Source organism: Lissotriton vulgaris, chromosome 11 (genome assembly GCF_964263255.1).
Source record: "Lissotriton vulgaris chromosome 11, aLisVul1.2, whole genome shotgun sequence".
NCBI classification, from domain to species: Eukaryota; Metazoa; Chordata; class Amphibia; order Caudata; family Salamandridae; genus Lissotriton; species Lissotriton vulgaris.
The window spans coordinates 359,178,021-359,192,300 of NC_141699.1; the positions used below are offsets into that span (position 1 = coordinate 359,178,021).

Sequence of the window (14,280 nt, forward strand, 5' to 3'; positions counted from 1 at the left end):
ACGTATGGCACTCAACTCTTTCCAAGCTATGATGAGAGAATGCAATTACAAAGGTAACGCCCCTATGAGAATTGTCATGTCTCGGAGACGGTAGCGTAGATAAGGCTTTGTTTTTCTACTCTTTCTATGCTCTCTGTTTTGCTGCCCTATGGGGATGTGGGAGGGCGGTTCGCAGAGGCACGGCGGTTTGTTCCGCATTTAAACCAAGCGCGTCAGTGCTTCTGTGCTTGGTTTGGTTTCCGGTCTTTGGCCCCTGGAAGGATTTGCGGTCAGCCGTGTTGGACACGCTGACAATTCTCCGCGGCTATTTCGAGCGCGTTTGGAAGCGCTTATTCAAGACTGGAGCTGGGTTTACTTCCTCTTTGGAAATTCGCGGACATCGCTGGAGTATTCCCCATTCTGGACTATTTTTTAATGCCTCTCTTGTCGGGTAACAATCACGAATAGTGAAATATTGTTCCTGGAGGCTATCCATTACTTGGTTACCCTTGCCCTTTCTGTATTTGTATTTTTTGTGTTTGCCTGACCACCGGAAAGGATCCCTTGCCGTTTTAAGTATTCCTGACACAGGGTTTTTCCCCACGTTTGGGGTTTTCCCTGAGACGTAGGAGCAGGAATAGAAATGTTCATTCCCTGATTATTGCACACACGATATGTTCTGCTTATGGACCTTATGGAGAAAAGATAAGTCTAAGAGGACATCTTGACCTAGTGGGGTTAAGCCAGGTGCTTAGATGAGATGGGTGGGGACATGTTCTTCATCATATGTATTAACTCTTTCTTTGTGTTTCTCTTCCTCTCTTTGCTGCAGTGTCAGTAGTTATTGGGAGTATCGCCCTCGCCAGGTTGAGGAGACTGGACTGGAGGTCAGTTGCTGTGGGTCCTTGTTTTCCCCTTTTCCGTCCTTCTCCCAAGGTATCCTTTCTCTCCGGTCTGTGATTCATCAAGGGCAGGAGAGTTAGATTCATGGGTAGAGGATTGGGTTGCACTTCGCTTCTGCAGTGTCTAGTGACTGAGCTGGTAGTGGGGGGGGTCGGGACAGGAATCTCGAACTCGGCGCAATGGGAACAAGAAAAGGATTTGACAAATGTGACCTGTCACCTTCATACTGGGACAGACATAATACCCTTCACAGAGATACAAAGAACTCACGACCTGGCCCCCACTGAAACCTTCCGCTATCTACAGATTTGCCATGCCATACACAGTAGTGCCCAGTGGGAAGACTCCGCCAGAATCATCACCATAAGAATGTAGACTCCTAGAAGAACACTTAACCCAATGGGCGGTTTCACTCACATATCAGAAACTCATAAACAACTCCATCAACACTCTTACAACCCTGCGGGAATGCTGGAGAAACGACATCACAGACCTTCAGGAAGATGTCTGGCCAGAAGCACTGGCATCCCCAAGAGAGGTAGCCATTAGAGCCAGTCTTAGGTTAGTTCAGCTAAAAATTCTCCACAGAGCTTACATATTCTGTGTCACGATGGAAAAATGGGTAGAACGGCAGATTCACTTTCTTATACATTATGTAGCGAGAAGGGACAATTTTACCATACCCTGTGGTCTTGCCCGAAAATTCACTCCTACTGGGAGGCTATAGTGTCCTGCATGTCGGAGAAATGTGGGGTTGGAATTAATACTCTCTGCCAAATAGGGTCTCCTGAACGTTTGGAAAACTACGGATCTGGGGCAGATCAAACATGGATAACCCTAGTTCTGATGATAGCAAAATGCAACATAGTCCGTTATTGGGGGGCAGAGGCCCCACCAATCTTTCGGGACTGGAAGAGAGACATGGATTGGTGTATGGTGGCAGAAAAATCAGTCTATGTGAATAGAGGGTGCCCAAGGAAATGGGGAAACATATGGGACAAATGGAATGAAAATAGAGGCAATCCATGCACTGCTCCCATGGGAGGGACAATACAACACATGGTAAATGTATGAGGAAAACGACTAAAAGGTGCCCAGACAAGATGATGGCGAGAGGGTTAGTCGCTAGACCCCAGTGAGCTGATGTTAAAACATACTATATTGTTGCATTTTATTCTCATGCTGTTCACAACTGTGGTGTGATACTTATTTATTTATTTATTTAAAGTTTTATATAGCGCGAACAAGATCTTTGCAGATATCAGAGCGCTTTACAGAAACAGTAGGTAGGATAAACAAGCCTCCTAAATCAATAAGAGATTCCGTAGACCGTGAGTTGCAAAAGGTAGGGTATCAATCATACACGAGTATACAGAGTAATAACAATCAAGAAACAATAATATGGAAACAGTACAATGTCTAAACGGATAAGATTATAGCACCCCAGAGGGTGAATAAACACAATGTTGAAGGCAGAGCAGTAGTCAGTAGTGGGTGCATTGCAGGTTATTGAGGCACTCAAGTCATAGTGTACAAAGGTAAGTATTCAGACAGCCGATAATGAGGGAGCCAAATTCCGTCATTGATCCAGTATCAATAGTGTTCAGGTGTATTTAGCCATAAGGATGGCCTTCACCTCTTTCTTGAAGAGTATGGTGGACGGGATAAGCCTGGTTTCTGCCTTATGTTAATAAAAAGATAAAATAAAAAACAAAAACACTGCTCTTAACCTGGGAGGGTTTTAGTACGCATATATGTTACTGGTGGGCTCTTCTTTCAACTCTTTAACCTACTTAGATTTCTCCATCTTCCTAGATACGGTACTGCCCCATTCACCTCTGCTTTTGCAGCCCCTGAGCGGCCTCTCGATAACCACATTGAACCAGACAACAGCAGTACACTTTTCTGTCAATACCTCTCCCCAAAATGATTATCAAACTGAAACAAAACAAAAACCTATCTTCATTCCCTTCAAATGGTCACACTAAAGCAGTTATCTAGATGTTCTCATTTTGTCTAAAGAGCCACACATTAGGCTTTGGAGGATCCAATTCCAACTACTACGTCAGGCAAGATCCTTCTGTGCACAATTCCATTATGAAGCTTGACGACTTGGTCTTGTATAACTCTTATATGTACATTTAAATCTTCCTTTTGACTTTCTGCACAAAATCATGTGATTTCAAGTGGACTGATCCTGCATTTGCCGCTTAGCTAAATCTGACCTCCAATTTACTACGCAAAAACACACTTGGGTGCCATTCTAAACTTTGACATTGAATATTTTACTGTTGAAACGGATGAGCCTTCCACTCCAGCCCATAAATCCGACTGATCTTCAGCATGTGTCCTGGAAATGCCTCTAGCAGGTTTAATAAAACTTGAAACTCCTTCACTTTTGAAGCTTCCATTTGCCACAAGTTGTGCACAGTATTTCACTCAAAAGGTGTTCTTAGAAACTTACCCTTGCTATCAAAGCTGGATAAGAATTTCACATTGATTGACCTCATTCCTCCTATACCCAGAAGAGCTGTGACATTTTATCTTTATACGAATAGAGATTGGTTTACATTCAAATGTCAATTTATTCACTCTGGTTTATAGCCTTTAAAGCTTACGTAAATTGCTACTATCTTGCATATACACCTGTTAAATGTGTATTTTCTAGAAAGCAGATACATTTAAAGCTCATTTCCCAAAAAGCAGCAGCATCCACTGTTGCCACAATGTGAAATGTCCTAGTCGTCGATTCAAAGACAGACTATCGAATGATTGATCTAGAAGACTGTTGCTAATATTACAGCACTGACTAACTTCAAAGCACTCTCTTAAATGGATCAGGTCTGTCTGCACAAATTGTTTGTATGACTGGTGTCCTACCTCTTACCAGTCTTCCAGATACTCAGATTCAGATTTAAAGCCTCAGGTCACTTTGCTGGTCAAATGTTTTGGAATATCACAAATCTCATGATAGAGAAGAATTTTTTTTAACATATTTTCCTGGCTCACCATCATGAATATCTTTGAATTAGTACACTAAGTAATCTCCACCACATTAAACTGCAAACTTAGTTTACAACTACATGATCCTTTTTCAGACCATTCAGTCAAAATAGTGTGACACCACTGTCTATTCAGGGTTAGTACGTTTCTGGATTCCTCAAAGGAAATTATCACATGTAAGGGGTAGTGATCATATGCACCATCCTGTTTTTCCATTTGTGGGACAATTAAAGAACTTTTCAACAAAAGTATTTCATGGTGTCAAAACTGAAGTCTCACTGGTTGAAATTATAAATGAAAAATGAAGAAAATGTCAATGGGTCCAATAAAATGTGTTTTGTGATCCAGCATACAACCAGAGATATTCTAGTTCTATAACAATTATAGGATATTTGATGATACAGAGCTAGGATTACATCAAAGTAATCTTTCATTGCAAGTCTACTATCCTGTATATATCCTTAACAAGGTTTGAGTAGATGCCTTAAAATAAATATTTTGGCTCTCTGAAAGCTGCCACGCAAATGGATCTTTTACACTGGAAAATAAAGATATTAAATTCCTCAATGTTGCTACACAAGCATACAGCAATCACAAGCAGACATTTTACCAAATGTTCCAACTTGTGTTTAGCCACAATAAATAGCCACAATAAAATCACAGACTAATTTCAATCTGAGCCAGGCAGGGTAATAAAGGCGTGACAGCAGAGTACCGGGTGATCAAACAAGGGGCAGCCATCACACCTGTCTAACCTAGATAGCACAATCCTTTAGTGGACAAGTATCCAGTCATCGCAGGAGGGTGATTTTCTATTTACCTTTGCACTAGGTTCCTCTATGCTTTCCTTCACAGGGATAGGTACCCTCTCCAGCAGCTTTTGCAGTTCCAGTTTCTCTTCCTGCAAGATAATGAAAATAATTTTAATAAAGTGTGGAAGGTGAAAACCTAAGAACAAGTGAGAAGGAATCCCACCTGGAAAAAGGCTCAAAACCCACACCGATTAACCCCTTCGATGCTGATGACGAGCTCAGCTTGTCATCAGCCACGGTGGTCGTGTGCTGATGACGAGCTGAGCTCGTCATGAATATATGACATCCTGAATTTTTCAGCACAGGGGAAAAATAACCACAGCAGCCAAGGTGTTAAAGCACTAAAAGCTGCCTTTTAGCAACCTTCAGTCAAGTCTTTGAGCTGTTAATCATTCATACTGTCTCACAAAGAGGAAAAATTAGCCAGCAAAATGTCTCACTGTATTCAATGATAATGCAGGCGGTCACAAATCCAATACAAAGAAAGCTTAACACTACAAGAGCCCTCATAACCATGTCAAAGGCAAAACAACTATTGATGGACAGAATGCAAAACAATGTCATACATTCAACCCCAGTACAGAGATCTGGGCCTAAATCCATCGCTTTTTTTGCTCACCATGCCATTCCAGTTTGGACCCAGCCATATGCAAATCAGTCTTGACCCTGCGCCCAATGGCAACAGTCCAGCCCGAACCGCTAAGCGAGGTCCTTCCTGGACTGGAAACAAGCATCCAAGGGCCGGTTTCGGGGTTTCACCCCTCTTCAGCCAGGATAGCTTGATTCCAGTGGCATGGAGAGCACGGGACTCACATCTGAGCATACCCGTCCTATTCGGGGTGACAAATGCAACAAGCATTTACAATGCAATAGGTCTCGCATTGGTGAAAGTTAGAGCTACTGGCGATGTAAATGGCAATGTTTCCTACTTATGTTTTTTTTCTGCTGTCGAGTGGTTGTGGGTGTGCATGAGCTGTTTGATGTTTACAATCAGCAGGTTTGAAAATATCCAAACAAAAAGCAAGTTAATAAAGCGATGGAACAGGAGGCAGAAAGTGAAACCCAAAAACCTGGATTAATCGCAGCTTCCGAGCTTAGGTAAATTGTGTGATATGAGGCAAATATATTATTTTACTGATAACACCTAAACTTGGCTGCAGCAGCAGCTAGACAGGTAACATTTGTTGAGCGGAGGAGGTAGTTACTCCTCTAACTAAAGACAGACTGCAAACAATCACGTCCCTCAAAATGAGAGCTAGTTCTTATAAAGAATAATAAAGACACCGTTTTGTCGAGGGGATGGGGAAGAAACAGACCAGTGGCAGCTGGTGAATTTTCTTATTGGTGTGGCGAAAATATGCATCATGACTTGCACTGAGCGAGGAAATATTAGCTGGTCTATCTTTCTCATTTGGAAGTAGAGAGGCTTCTGGCATTTATCTGCACAGTAGCACCAGTGGCCAAACGTACTATACGCCTAACTGCAAATGTGTTTCAACTGCACCCAATTTCTCTCTCAGGCAGATGCTTCTCTTTAGTAACGCTATGTTGCCTTTGTGGCCTCGTTTGCACTATAGAATAAAGTTTACCTATTCAGTCTACTGGCTAAAAGCTAAGAGAAACCAGCACTAGTGTCTATGACAGGCGAGACCCATGGACACCAGACTCTGGAGCCTGGGGACGACGAGAAAGCATAATTTGACAAAATGTTTCATATTTGATCTAGTAGACAAAGCAACCAGCTTTGCCACGGGGAGACTGTTCAGCGAGATTTGTTAAGAGCCATGGCCGAGAATCACAGTGTACAGAGCCATTAAGTGCTCCAAGAACATTGAACAGCGAGTGCAACGTCTGCCGCGCCACAGGAAGGAGAATGTGCAAAGTTATCACCAGGAAAGGCAACATTGTAATAGTAAAGCAGGTATTATAGAACACCAAAAAGAGAGGGAGTTCAATCGCAAATACAACAGGTTGAATCAGATTAACAGAATTTGCATGAGCTTCATCTAGAAATAATTGTACTTCTTTAAAGCGTAAACTTGACCGTACATATTGTAGCAATTTAAATGAGCACCAGTTACATTATGTAGAGTTTCAGACACTGGTAGATTACGTGATTTGCCCAGAATCAAAGGCTGTTAAGGCTACGCCTCAGACTAGAATCTCGGTCCCCGGTTTCAAAGTCGGCAGGTCGGGCCAGAAGGCCACATTCTCTACCTGTATGAAATAAACATAAGCCATTATTACTTACTTTATTGCCTACTACATTAGAATATGTAATCCTTTCACTTAAAGCTTTATAACTCAGGCATTAGTCCACGAGAGAGTCAATGTAAGTCACTAAGCAGCGGGGTTGCAATTGAAGACAGACTGATGCAAACAAGGAAATTTCACAAGGACGTGAGAGATGATGGCATCACGCGGGGCTTCCATATTCAGCGTCATCTAAAACCGAAACTCCTGTGACACTAGTATTCACTCTGCTGCAGTCCCTCTGCTATGCTAAGGGCTGTAAAAAGGTAATCCCAGCCATGCCCCTTTCAGAGCCTCTCTTTTGCTTACGATGCAATAATGAACAGAACATGGTCAATTAATCAGGGATGGTTTACAGTGCTACAGTGCTACCAATACATTTCATTGTACATGTATGCAAATTAGAGGGACGGGCCGCAAAGCTATAAGGCAGAAGCCGCTGCTGAAACAATAAATAGGGGGGAATCAATACAAAGCTGAACGAGGTCTCTACCTCGGAGGGTGGTGGGGTGGGCAAGTGGGATGGGTGAGATGGTGTTGGGCACAGGACGGGAAATGGGGGAGACGAGATATGGGCAAGCTGACAAACAAATGAATGTTACAGTGTGCACTGAAACAAGTGCCCATGTAAATCGGTCGAGATCGCTTTCTATAAAACTGCAAGCTACATTAGTCCCCGTACATTCCAGGGAAACCGGCGACTTTGGATTCTTATCAATCAGCATGTCTGGTCAATATAACATACTGGCAAGCAAACATACTTTTCCCGAATAATTCCACAGAACTGTATTCCACCATCATTCCCTGCAGGGGACGAAAATTCTTCACGAGCAGGCTCTCAGCAGCGCTAGTTTCCGAACCGCTCCCGTTTACATCAAAGGCTGAACCGCCCACCTCCCGCTCACCCCATCTGCTACTGCCCTAAAGCTATTTATGTGGCATATGTGCCGCGATCCAAGGTAGCTAGCTGCTCACATCTGTTAATCGAGTTGTCCGGGTAGAGCCGATTGTACCCGTCGTGACGTGGCGCTATGGGGTTGCCACCATGGGAATAACAGATTTTCGATCCTAAATTCAGTGGAAAAGATGCTATTTTTAGTATCTACTAAACCAGAGTGCATACACACCAAGAGACCCGATTTGGGTGGGAGACTCCCGATTTTTGAAGACAAAACCGACTTCATTTTGGCTTTCTTGCACCTGTAATTGCATCTTAAAATGAAGTCAATGAAGGGAATATATTATTCCGATTTTTTTTTTGTTATCCTCCGCTTTCTTCTTCTTAAACGCTAGCTTGTATGAGGGTGAACTATAACAAATGGATGACTCGATAAATGCAGCTCTATTCTTCGAATTATGCTACATTAAACAAGTCGGGCAACTGGTGAATGCCTGACATTCATACAGTGACAACTCGACTTTGTTTTAATCTGGGGACCACCCAGATATAACAGCTCACGCAATATAAACTAACTGCAGCCAACAAGTAACGACGGTGTCAGCCTTTTATGGGATTGTGGACGGTTCTTGATTGAAGGAGGTGCGGGCAGGATTGGGGGAGGGGCGCCCCGCGGGCAGTGCCGATGTGACCCGGTTTACGCTTAGGAATGAACCAGTTGCTACCCTTGTGCAATACGAGGAGGACACTGAACAGTTAGAATGCGGTTTGCAGCCATTAACGCCCAGGCATACACACATACTATTAGTGCATGCTACAAGAGGTAAACATTCACCAGTCCATAGATTGTTCCTTCCTGCCTTAAGCCTTGGTAAATAAAGCTTTGTATCTGGATAACAGGTGCCCAGGGTGGCAGGGACACAGGCTCTTGTGTGAAACAGAACAGAAACAGGGAGGGGGGAGGAGAAATCCGAGACAGCCTGGCGGCCGTGAAAAGTGTGAGGCAGGGGGCAAGGTAGGCCCGAGGAATAGAGCTCAGCCAGAAGCGCAAGCCAGAGAAATGGAGTGAGAGAGAGCCCGGGAGAGAAGAAAGAGTCCGAAAGGAGTAAGAGGGAGAGGGAAATACAGAGAGAGGGGTGTGGGGAAGGGGAGGGGTAAGACGAAGAGCAGAAACGTAAGGGACAGATGCCTGAAACGGAAGAGAAACAGGGAGGGGAGAAATGCGAGACACGGTGAATAGCAGGGATGTAATTAGGAGGGGGGAGGTGAAGTGGAGAAGTGAGGCCGAGCACGCTGGGGAAGATGGAAGCGTGGCGGAGCGGATCGAAGTGAAGCTGCTGGTGGCAATGATGCGAGGAAGGCAGATGGAAGCGCATGCACTGACACATACACTCGTCGAAATCCGCAGCCTGGTTTAGCTTTCCTGATCCAACCCTATAATTCTCCCCTATCCATTCCTTGCGGAATGGGATAGGCGATACCTAAAAATAACTATTGATGGACAGAATGCAGAACAATGTCATACATTTAACCCAGTACAGAGATCTGGGCCTAAATCCATCGTTTTTTTGCTCACCATGCCATTCCAGTTTGAACCCAGCCATATATAAATCAGTCTTGACCCTGCGCCCAATGGGAACAGTCCAGCTCGAACTGCCAAGCCAGGTCCTCCCTGGACTGTAAACAAGCATCGTAGGACCGGTTTTGGGGTTTCACCCCTTTTCGGCCAGGATAGCTGGATTCCAGTGGCATGGAGAGCAAGGGACTCACGTCTGAGCATACTAATCCCACTCAGGGTGACAAATGCAAAAAGAAGAGATGTTAATCATTCATACTGTCTCACAAAGAGGAAAAACTAGCCAGCAAAATGTCTCACTGTATTCAAATGATAATCCAGGCTGTCAAAAATCCAATACAAAGAAAGCATAATACTACAAGAGCCCTCATAGCCATGGCGTCATAATCCACAAGGTTGCGTAGATCATATTTCCTGTATGCAACTTTAGACTATATAACCTTTATTCTTTTATAATCCAACCTCCCCAGCAGAAATATTTTACCATACTTTATTAAAAGAACTGTAAGGTTTTATCTTTATAAGGAAGTTGTTATACATATATCAATATATCAATCAGCCATTTATGGACCTGTTTATCACACCTACCAAAGCACCATTATGGGTTTGTCATGTCATTTATTGCATCATGCCCCACAAAGTACTATAAGTTCATGACATTGCCTTCAGTGCACCATACCTCTCGGACCGTGATGTTCTTGAACTCAGAAGAAAGTGAAAAGACTCGGAAGAGTTCAATCTCACTGAGCGTAGGCTTTAACAGCTGGTTGTAGGTCTGCACCGACTCGTTGGTGATGTAATAGTGACTGGCAATGCGTCCAAGCTCTGTTACCTATCAACGCAGGGAGGAAATCAGTATCAGCTTTAAAATACACAAGAACAAGCGCTAGCATCGGATAATTTACTGCAGATCAGTGCTGTAAACACGGATAGTGACTGTTAGACCTGTCAGCCCTTTGGGTGGTCCCTCCTAATTATTATTTATTTTCATCCCCTTTTCAGCCTGTTTTTTTCCCTTGGGTGTCCACTATTTTTGTTTTTTTTAAACTGATGTTGACCCTTGGACTCTGGGCGCCTCCTCATTACTTCATAATGATGCAGCGCAGGTGCTCCTATAAAATGGTGGGAGAGTAGGGAGACATAAAATGGTGGCTTGCACAAATCACCTCAGAATCTGGGGCCATAGGTTTGTATGAGGAGTTCTAGAACCTTCTGGACCCTCTGGACTCACTTGGCCTGGACTATAAAAGGTGGTGAGGGGCGGCCATTTTGGGTAGAACATCGTGAGGGGAGAAGTCAAGTAGGAGTTAGGCTGCCTGTGGGGAGGTTGGTGCCCTAAGGAACGAGTCTGGCTGTGTTTAGACTGGCTACCCCCCTTTTGCTAAAACTACCCCCTACTGGTTGATCAAGCCCTGGCATTGACCCCTCCCGCAGGTCCACCTATTTTCTCCTCCCTTACAGGCCCCGTAAAGTGGACCCCTAGTCTGACAGACAAGGAGAGGGCAATTGTCACGTAAAGAGGGAGGTGCGTGCTGTGAACACCAGGGAAGGCACCGGAACTTTACCCTAGTTCCTTTACCTCCCGCTGCTGTTTGGTGCATAGGTGCGTCATTCCCCAAAAATACAGCCCGGATAATCATCCGAGTTCCTACCTCAAAGGGGAGCCCGGGTTGGGAGTTTATTGCTGTCCGGGGCTTCTGGGTGCTTGCCGTGTGTGCATCCCCTCTTCGCTGTTGGCCCCATCCCGATCCCCGCTGTTGGGCTGCCGCCTCTGTCCGGGATATTAGTGACTGTAAGCTCCACAGAGGTCAGCTGGGAAAGTAGGAGGAGGGAACTCTTATTCAGAAATTGAAGCAGTGGCTCTGGGGAGGGCAGCGATCGAAGAGTCGGCATAGCGGATCTCCGCCCCGGCCTGCGGAGCAAGCGTCAAGCTGTGGAGGCGAGAAGCTGAGGGGGCTGAGCCGGGTGAGGTTCCGCCTCTCTGAAGAGGTGAAGGGGCGGACCAGGAAGCCAGCGGAGACGCCGATCAGGAGGCTCCCTGCCGGCTCTACGTATGCCCAGCCGCTAAGGGCATGACAGACATCGAATGCAGAAGCAGGCAAAGAAAGTAGCTGCTCACTGGCCGGTCTGCGCGTATCAGGGAGAGCTGGCTGGGGGGAGGACCTCACAGGAAGCCTGGTAAGATCGACCAAGTGTGGAGTGGGCCCGAGGTGATAAGAAAGCCCCACTGGAACTCTCCAATCTAGACTGTGGGTGCTGAAAAAGTGTGAAAGAGCCCAGGGAGGGGACGCATGTCAAAAGATTAAATCGGACGCTCAGCTTCATTTGAAAAGACTGGGAAGGAGAAGGAGAATTTCCCCACAGGAATTAGAGGCTATACTGACTGGCAGATTCTAAGGAGGGCAATAACATTTTCAAAGATACAACTGACTGCCTTTTATGTAGAACTCGGGGTGTTGCCTCAAGGGGGAATTTTCACGCTTAATTTATAAGTAATATGTCTTGATGCATTTTTGAGATTACATTGATGAATTCCAATGCTTGAGGCCCTTTTGGGGGTGTCACTGTATGTTGAAATTTGCCTAGTGCCTACAATCTTCCTATTATATTGCAGGGGATCATTACTGAAGATATTCTTTTGCAGCTAGCTGGTTCTCTAATATTCTAACTAGGTAGGAGTTGTCAAGGCTACAAAGTTCTTCTTGTCATGATCCATGTTTACAAGAGCAGATTTAACAAATGAAATGACCGAAATGTAGAATGCATGATTTGTGAGCAACTAAGAAGGAAGAAAAAAACATATCTAAAGAAAATATAAAGATTTTCTACTTTTTCTAAGTATGGTGTGGTGTAATTTTTGGTGGTGAAACGCAGGGGTTCTGCATAGGTGGGCTGCAAGCACAGCACAGCAATCTGGGGGTGAGCCTAGATTGAGCCACGCTACCCTAAGTGGGCCAGAACCTTTGAGTCTAACAGTGACCATTTCTGACCTTCCACTATAAGCAAATCAGATCCATTCTAGACTCTGCAGCTACAACTAAATCAGTGGTAGCAGTAGGTGGAAGAAGCTGGCTCTGCACATACTATACCAAAGTAAGGTATAGTGTGCACAGAGTCCAGTGGATCCCCAGAGGCTTTACAGAGGCTAAAGTAGATATTACCTTGCTCTCTTTAGTGGTCGTGTGGTTGAGCAGTTAGGCTTATCAGAGGGTTGTGTTCAGCATTTGTTGTACACACACAGTCAATAAATGAGGCATACACTCAATGACTAACTCTAAGTACAATGTTTGTATAAAAATATGACTTTGTTACTTTTATTTTTAGAACCAAGAAGAACTCAGCTGCAGGTCAGTACCAGTTTAAAATAGCAATACTTTCAGGTACAGTCGGAATGTGTTACCAATAGGAATACTTCACAGTGGTATTAGAAATACTTTGTGGTGTCAATCAACAGTAGTGTGGAGAAGTGTGGCTCACTGGTTAGAGGAGGCAGACCTGGAAGCAGAGGTCACCCCGGGACCAGAGTTCAATTCCTGGCTCGGCGGGGTCTTGAGTCCTAAAATGTCCATGGACTCGACAATTCTTGCTCCGGTGCCTACTCGATTCACGGGTTCACACTCTGCGACTCTGGGCAATAGCTTGCTTAATCTCCACAACGGCCCCTCGCGGCGGGATGCCTGGCTTTCACCTTGCGGATACCCTGCCGGGGTTATCTCACAGGGGAATACCAGGACGGGTTCCCTAAGCAAGCGCTTAGAAACCGCTTGGTGATTTGCGCTATATAAATTCCTGTACATTTACATATTTACATTTACAGTACAACAGTAGCAATACTTAATGTAGAAAATAGACAGTGCAAATAGCAAGAAATACAATGTAATCCTAAGGAAGTAAAACAGTTATGCACATTAACATGTAAGTACACAACTTACTACCCTAGTCTTCAGGGAGTTGGACCAACACAGGACAAGGTTCAAGTGGGCACCAAGTTTGCACCACTAGCGGCACAGGGGAGGCCAGGTGCAAAGATCAAAGGTGGTGCCCACAGCCCACTGTTAGTCTATGGAGACTCGGGGTGATCAGAGATGCACAGGTGTTAGACGGGGACCCGAAGGGTCGGCAGAGTACAGGGGGAGAGGCCTCTGGTGAGGGCCTTCTCCGGTGATCGTACAGACAAGTAACTTCCCCCCCCACAGATGGACACCACACAAAGATGAGTTCTGCACACTTTATATAGAAATCTTGAGGCAAGGTGATAAACGATACAGCGGGACCAGGATACGAGGATCCTGCCAATTCTAGTCTCTTTGGGGAAAAGGGGTAGCGGGACAGTCTTAGTACCGGTCCGGTACGGGAGCAGTAGGAGATGGAGCTCACAATCCTCGAGCTGGAGGGTTCGCAAGGTAGGGCCGCAGCAGCGCCAGCAGGCTTCGACGATGGTTCACGATGAGGAGCCGCGGCAGCGCCAGCAGGCTTCGAAGATGGTTTCACGATGAAGAGGGCCGCGTCAGCGCCAGCAGGCTTCGAAGATGGTTTCACGATGAAGAGGGCCGCGGCAGCGCCAGCAGGCTTCGAAGATGGTTTCACGATGAAGAGGGCCGGGGCAGCGCCAGCAGGCTTCGAAGATGGCTTCACGATGAAGAGGGCCGCAGCAGCGCCAGCAGGCTTCGAAGATGGTTCACAAGAAGGAGCCGCGGCAGCGCCAGCAGGCCTCCAAGGATGAGTTTGTCTCGGTGTTCCTCGCACTTGGAGGTCGGGAGGTCCGGGATGAGGGAGTCCAGACACCCAGCAGGGGGGTGGAGCCAGCGCCCGGGGAGGCTGGGGGCGATCGACACCTGGCGGAGGAGAGCCATCGA

The 14,280-nt window shown here is 45.5% G+C and overlaps 1 protein-coding gene across 1 annotated transcript in view; it reads right to left on the bottom strand.

Moving 5' to 3' along the window:
• The window catches only part of SNRNP200 (small nuclear ribonucleoprotein U5 subunit 200), a 442,987-nt gene that overhangs the window by 282,982 nt on the left and 145,725 nt on the right, over positions 1-14,280 (bottom strand). Inside the window, exons 22-23 of the mRNA XM_086943332.1 lie at positions 10,104-10,256; positions 4,706-4,786 (exon numbers count right to left, since the gene is read on the bottom strand). Coding sequence (XP_086799458.1) covers positions 4,706-4,786; positions 10,104-10,256 — 234 coding nt within the window. The remainder of the gene's footprint in view (positions 1-4,705; positions 4,787-10,103; positions 10,257-14,280) is intronic.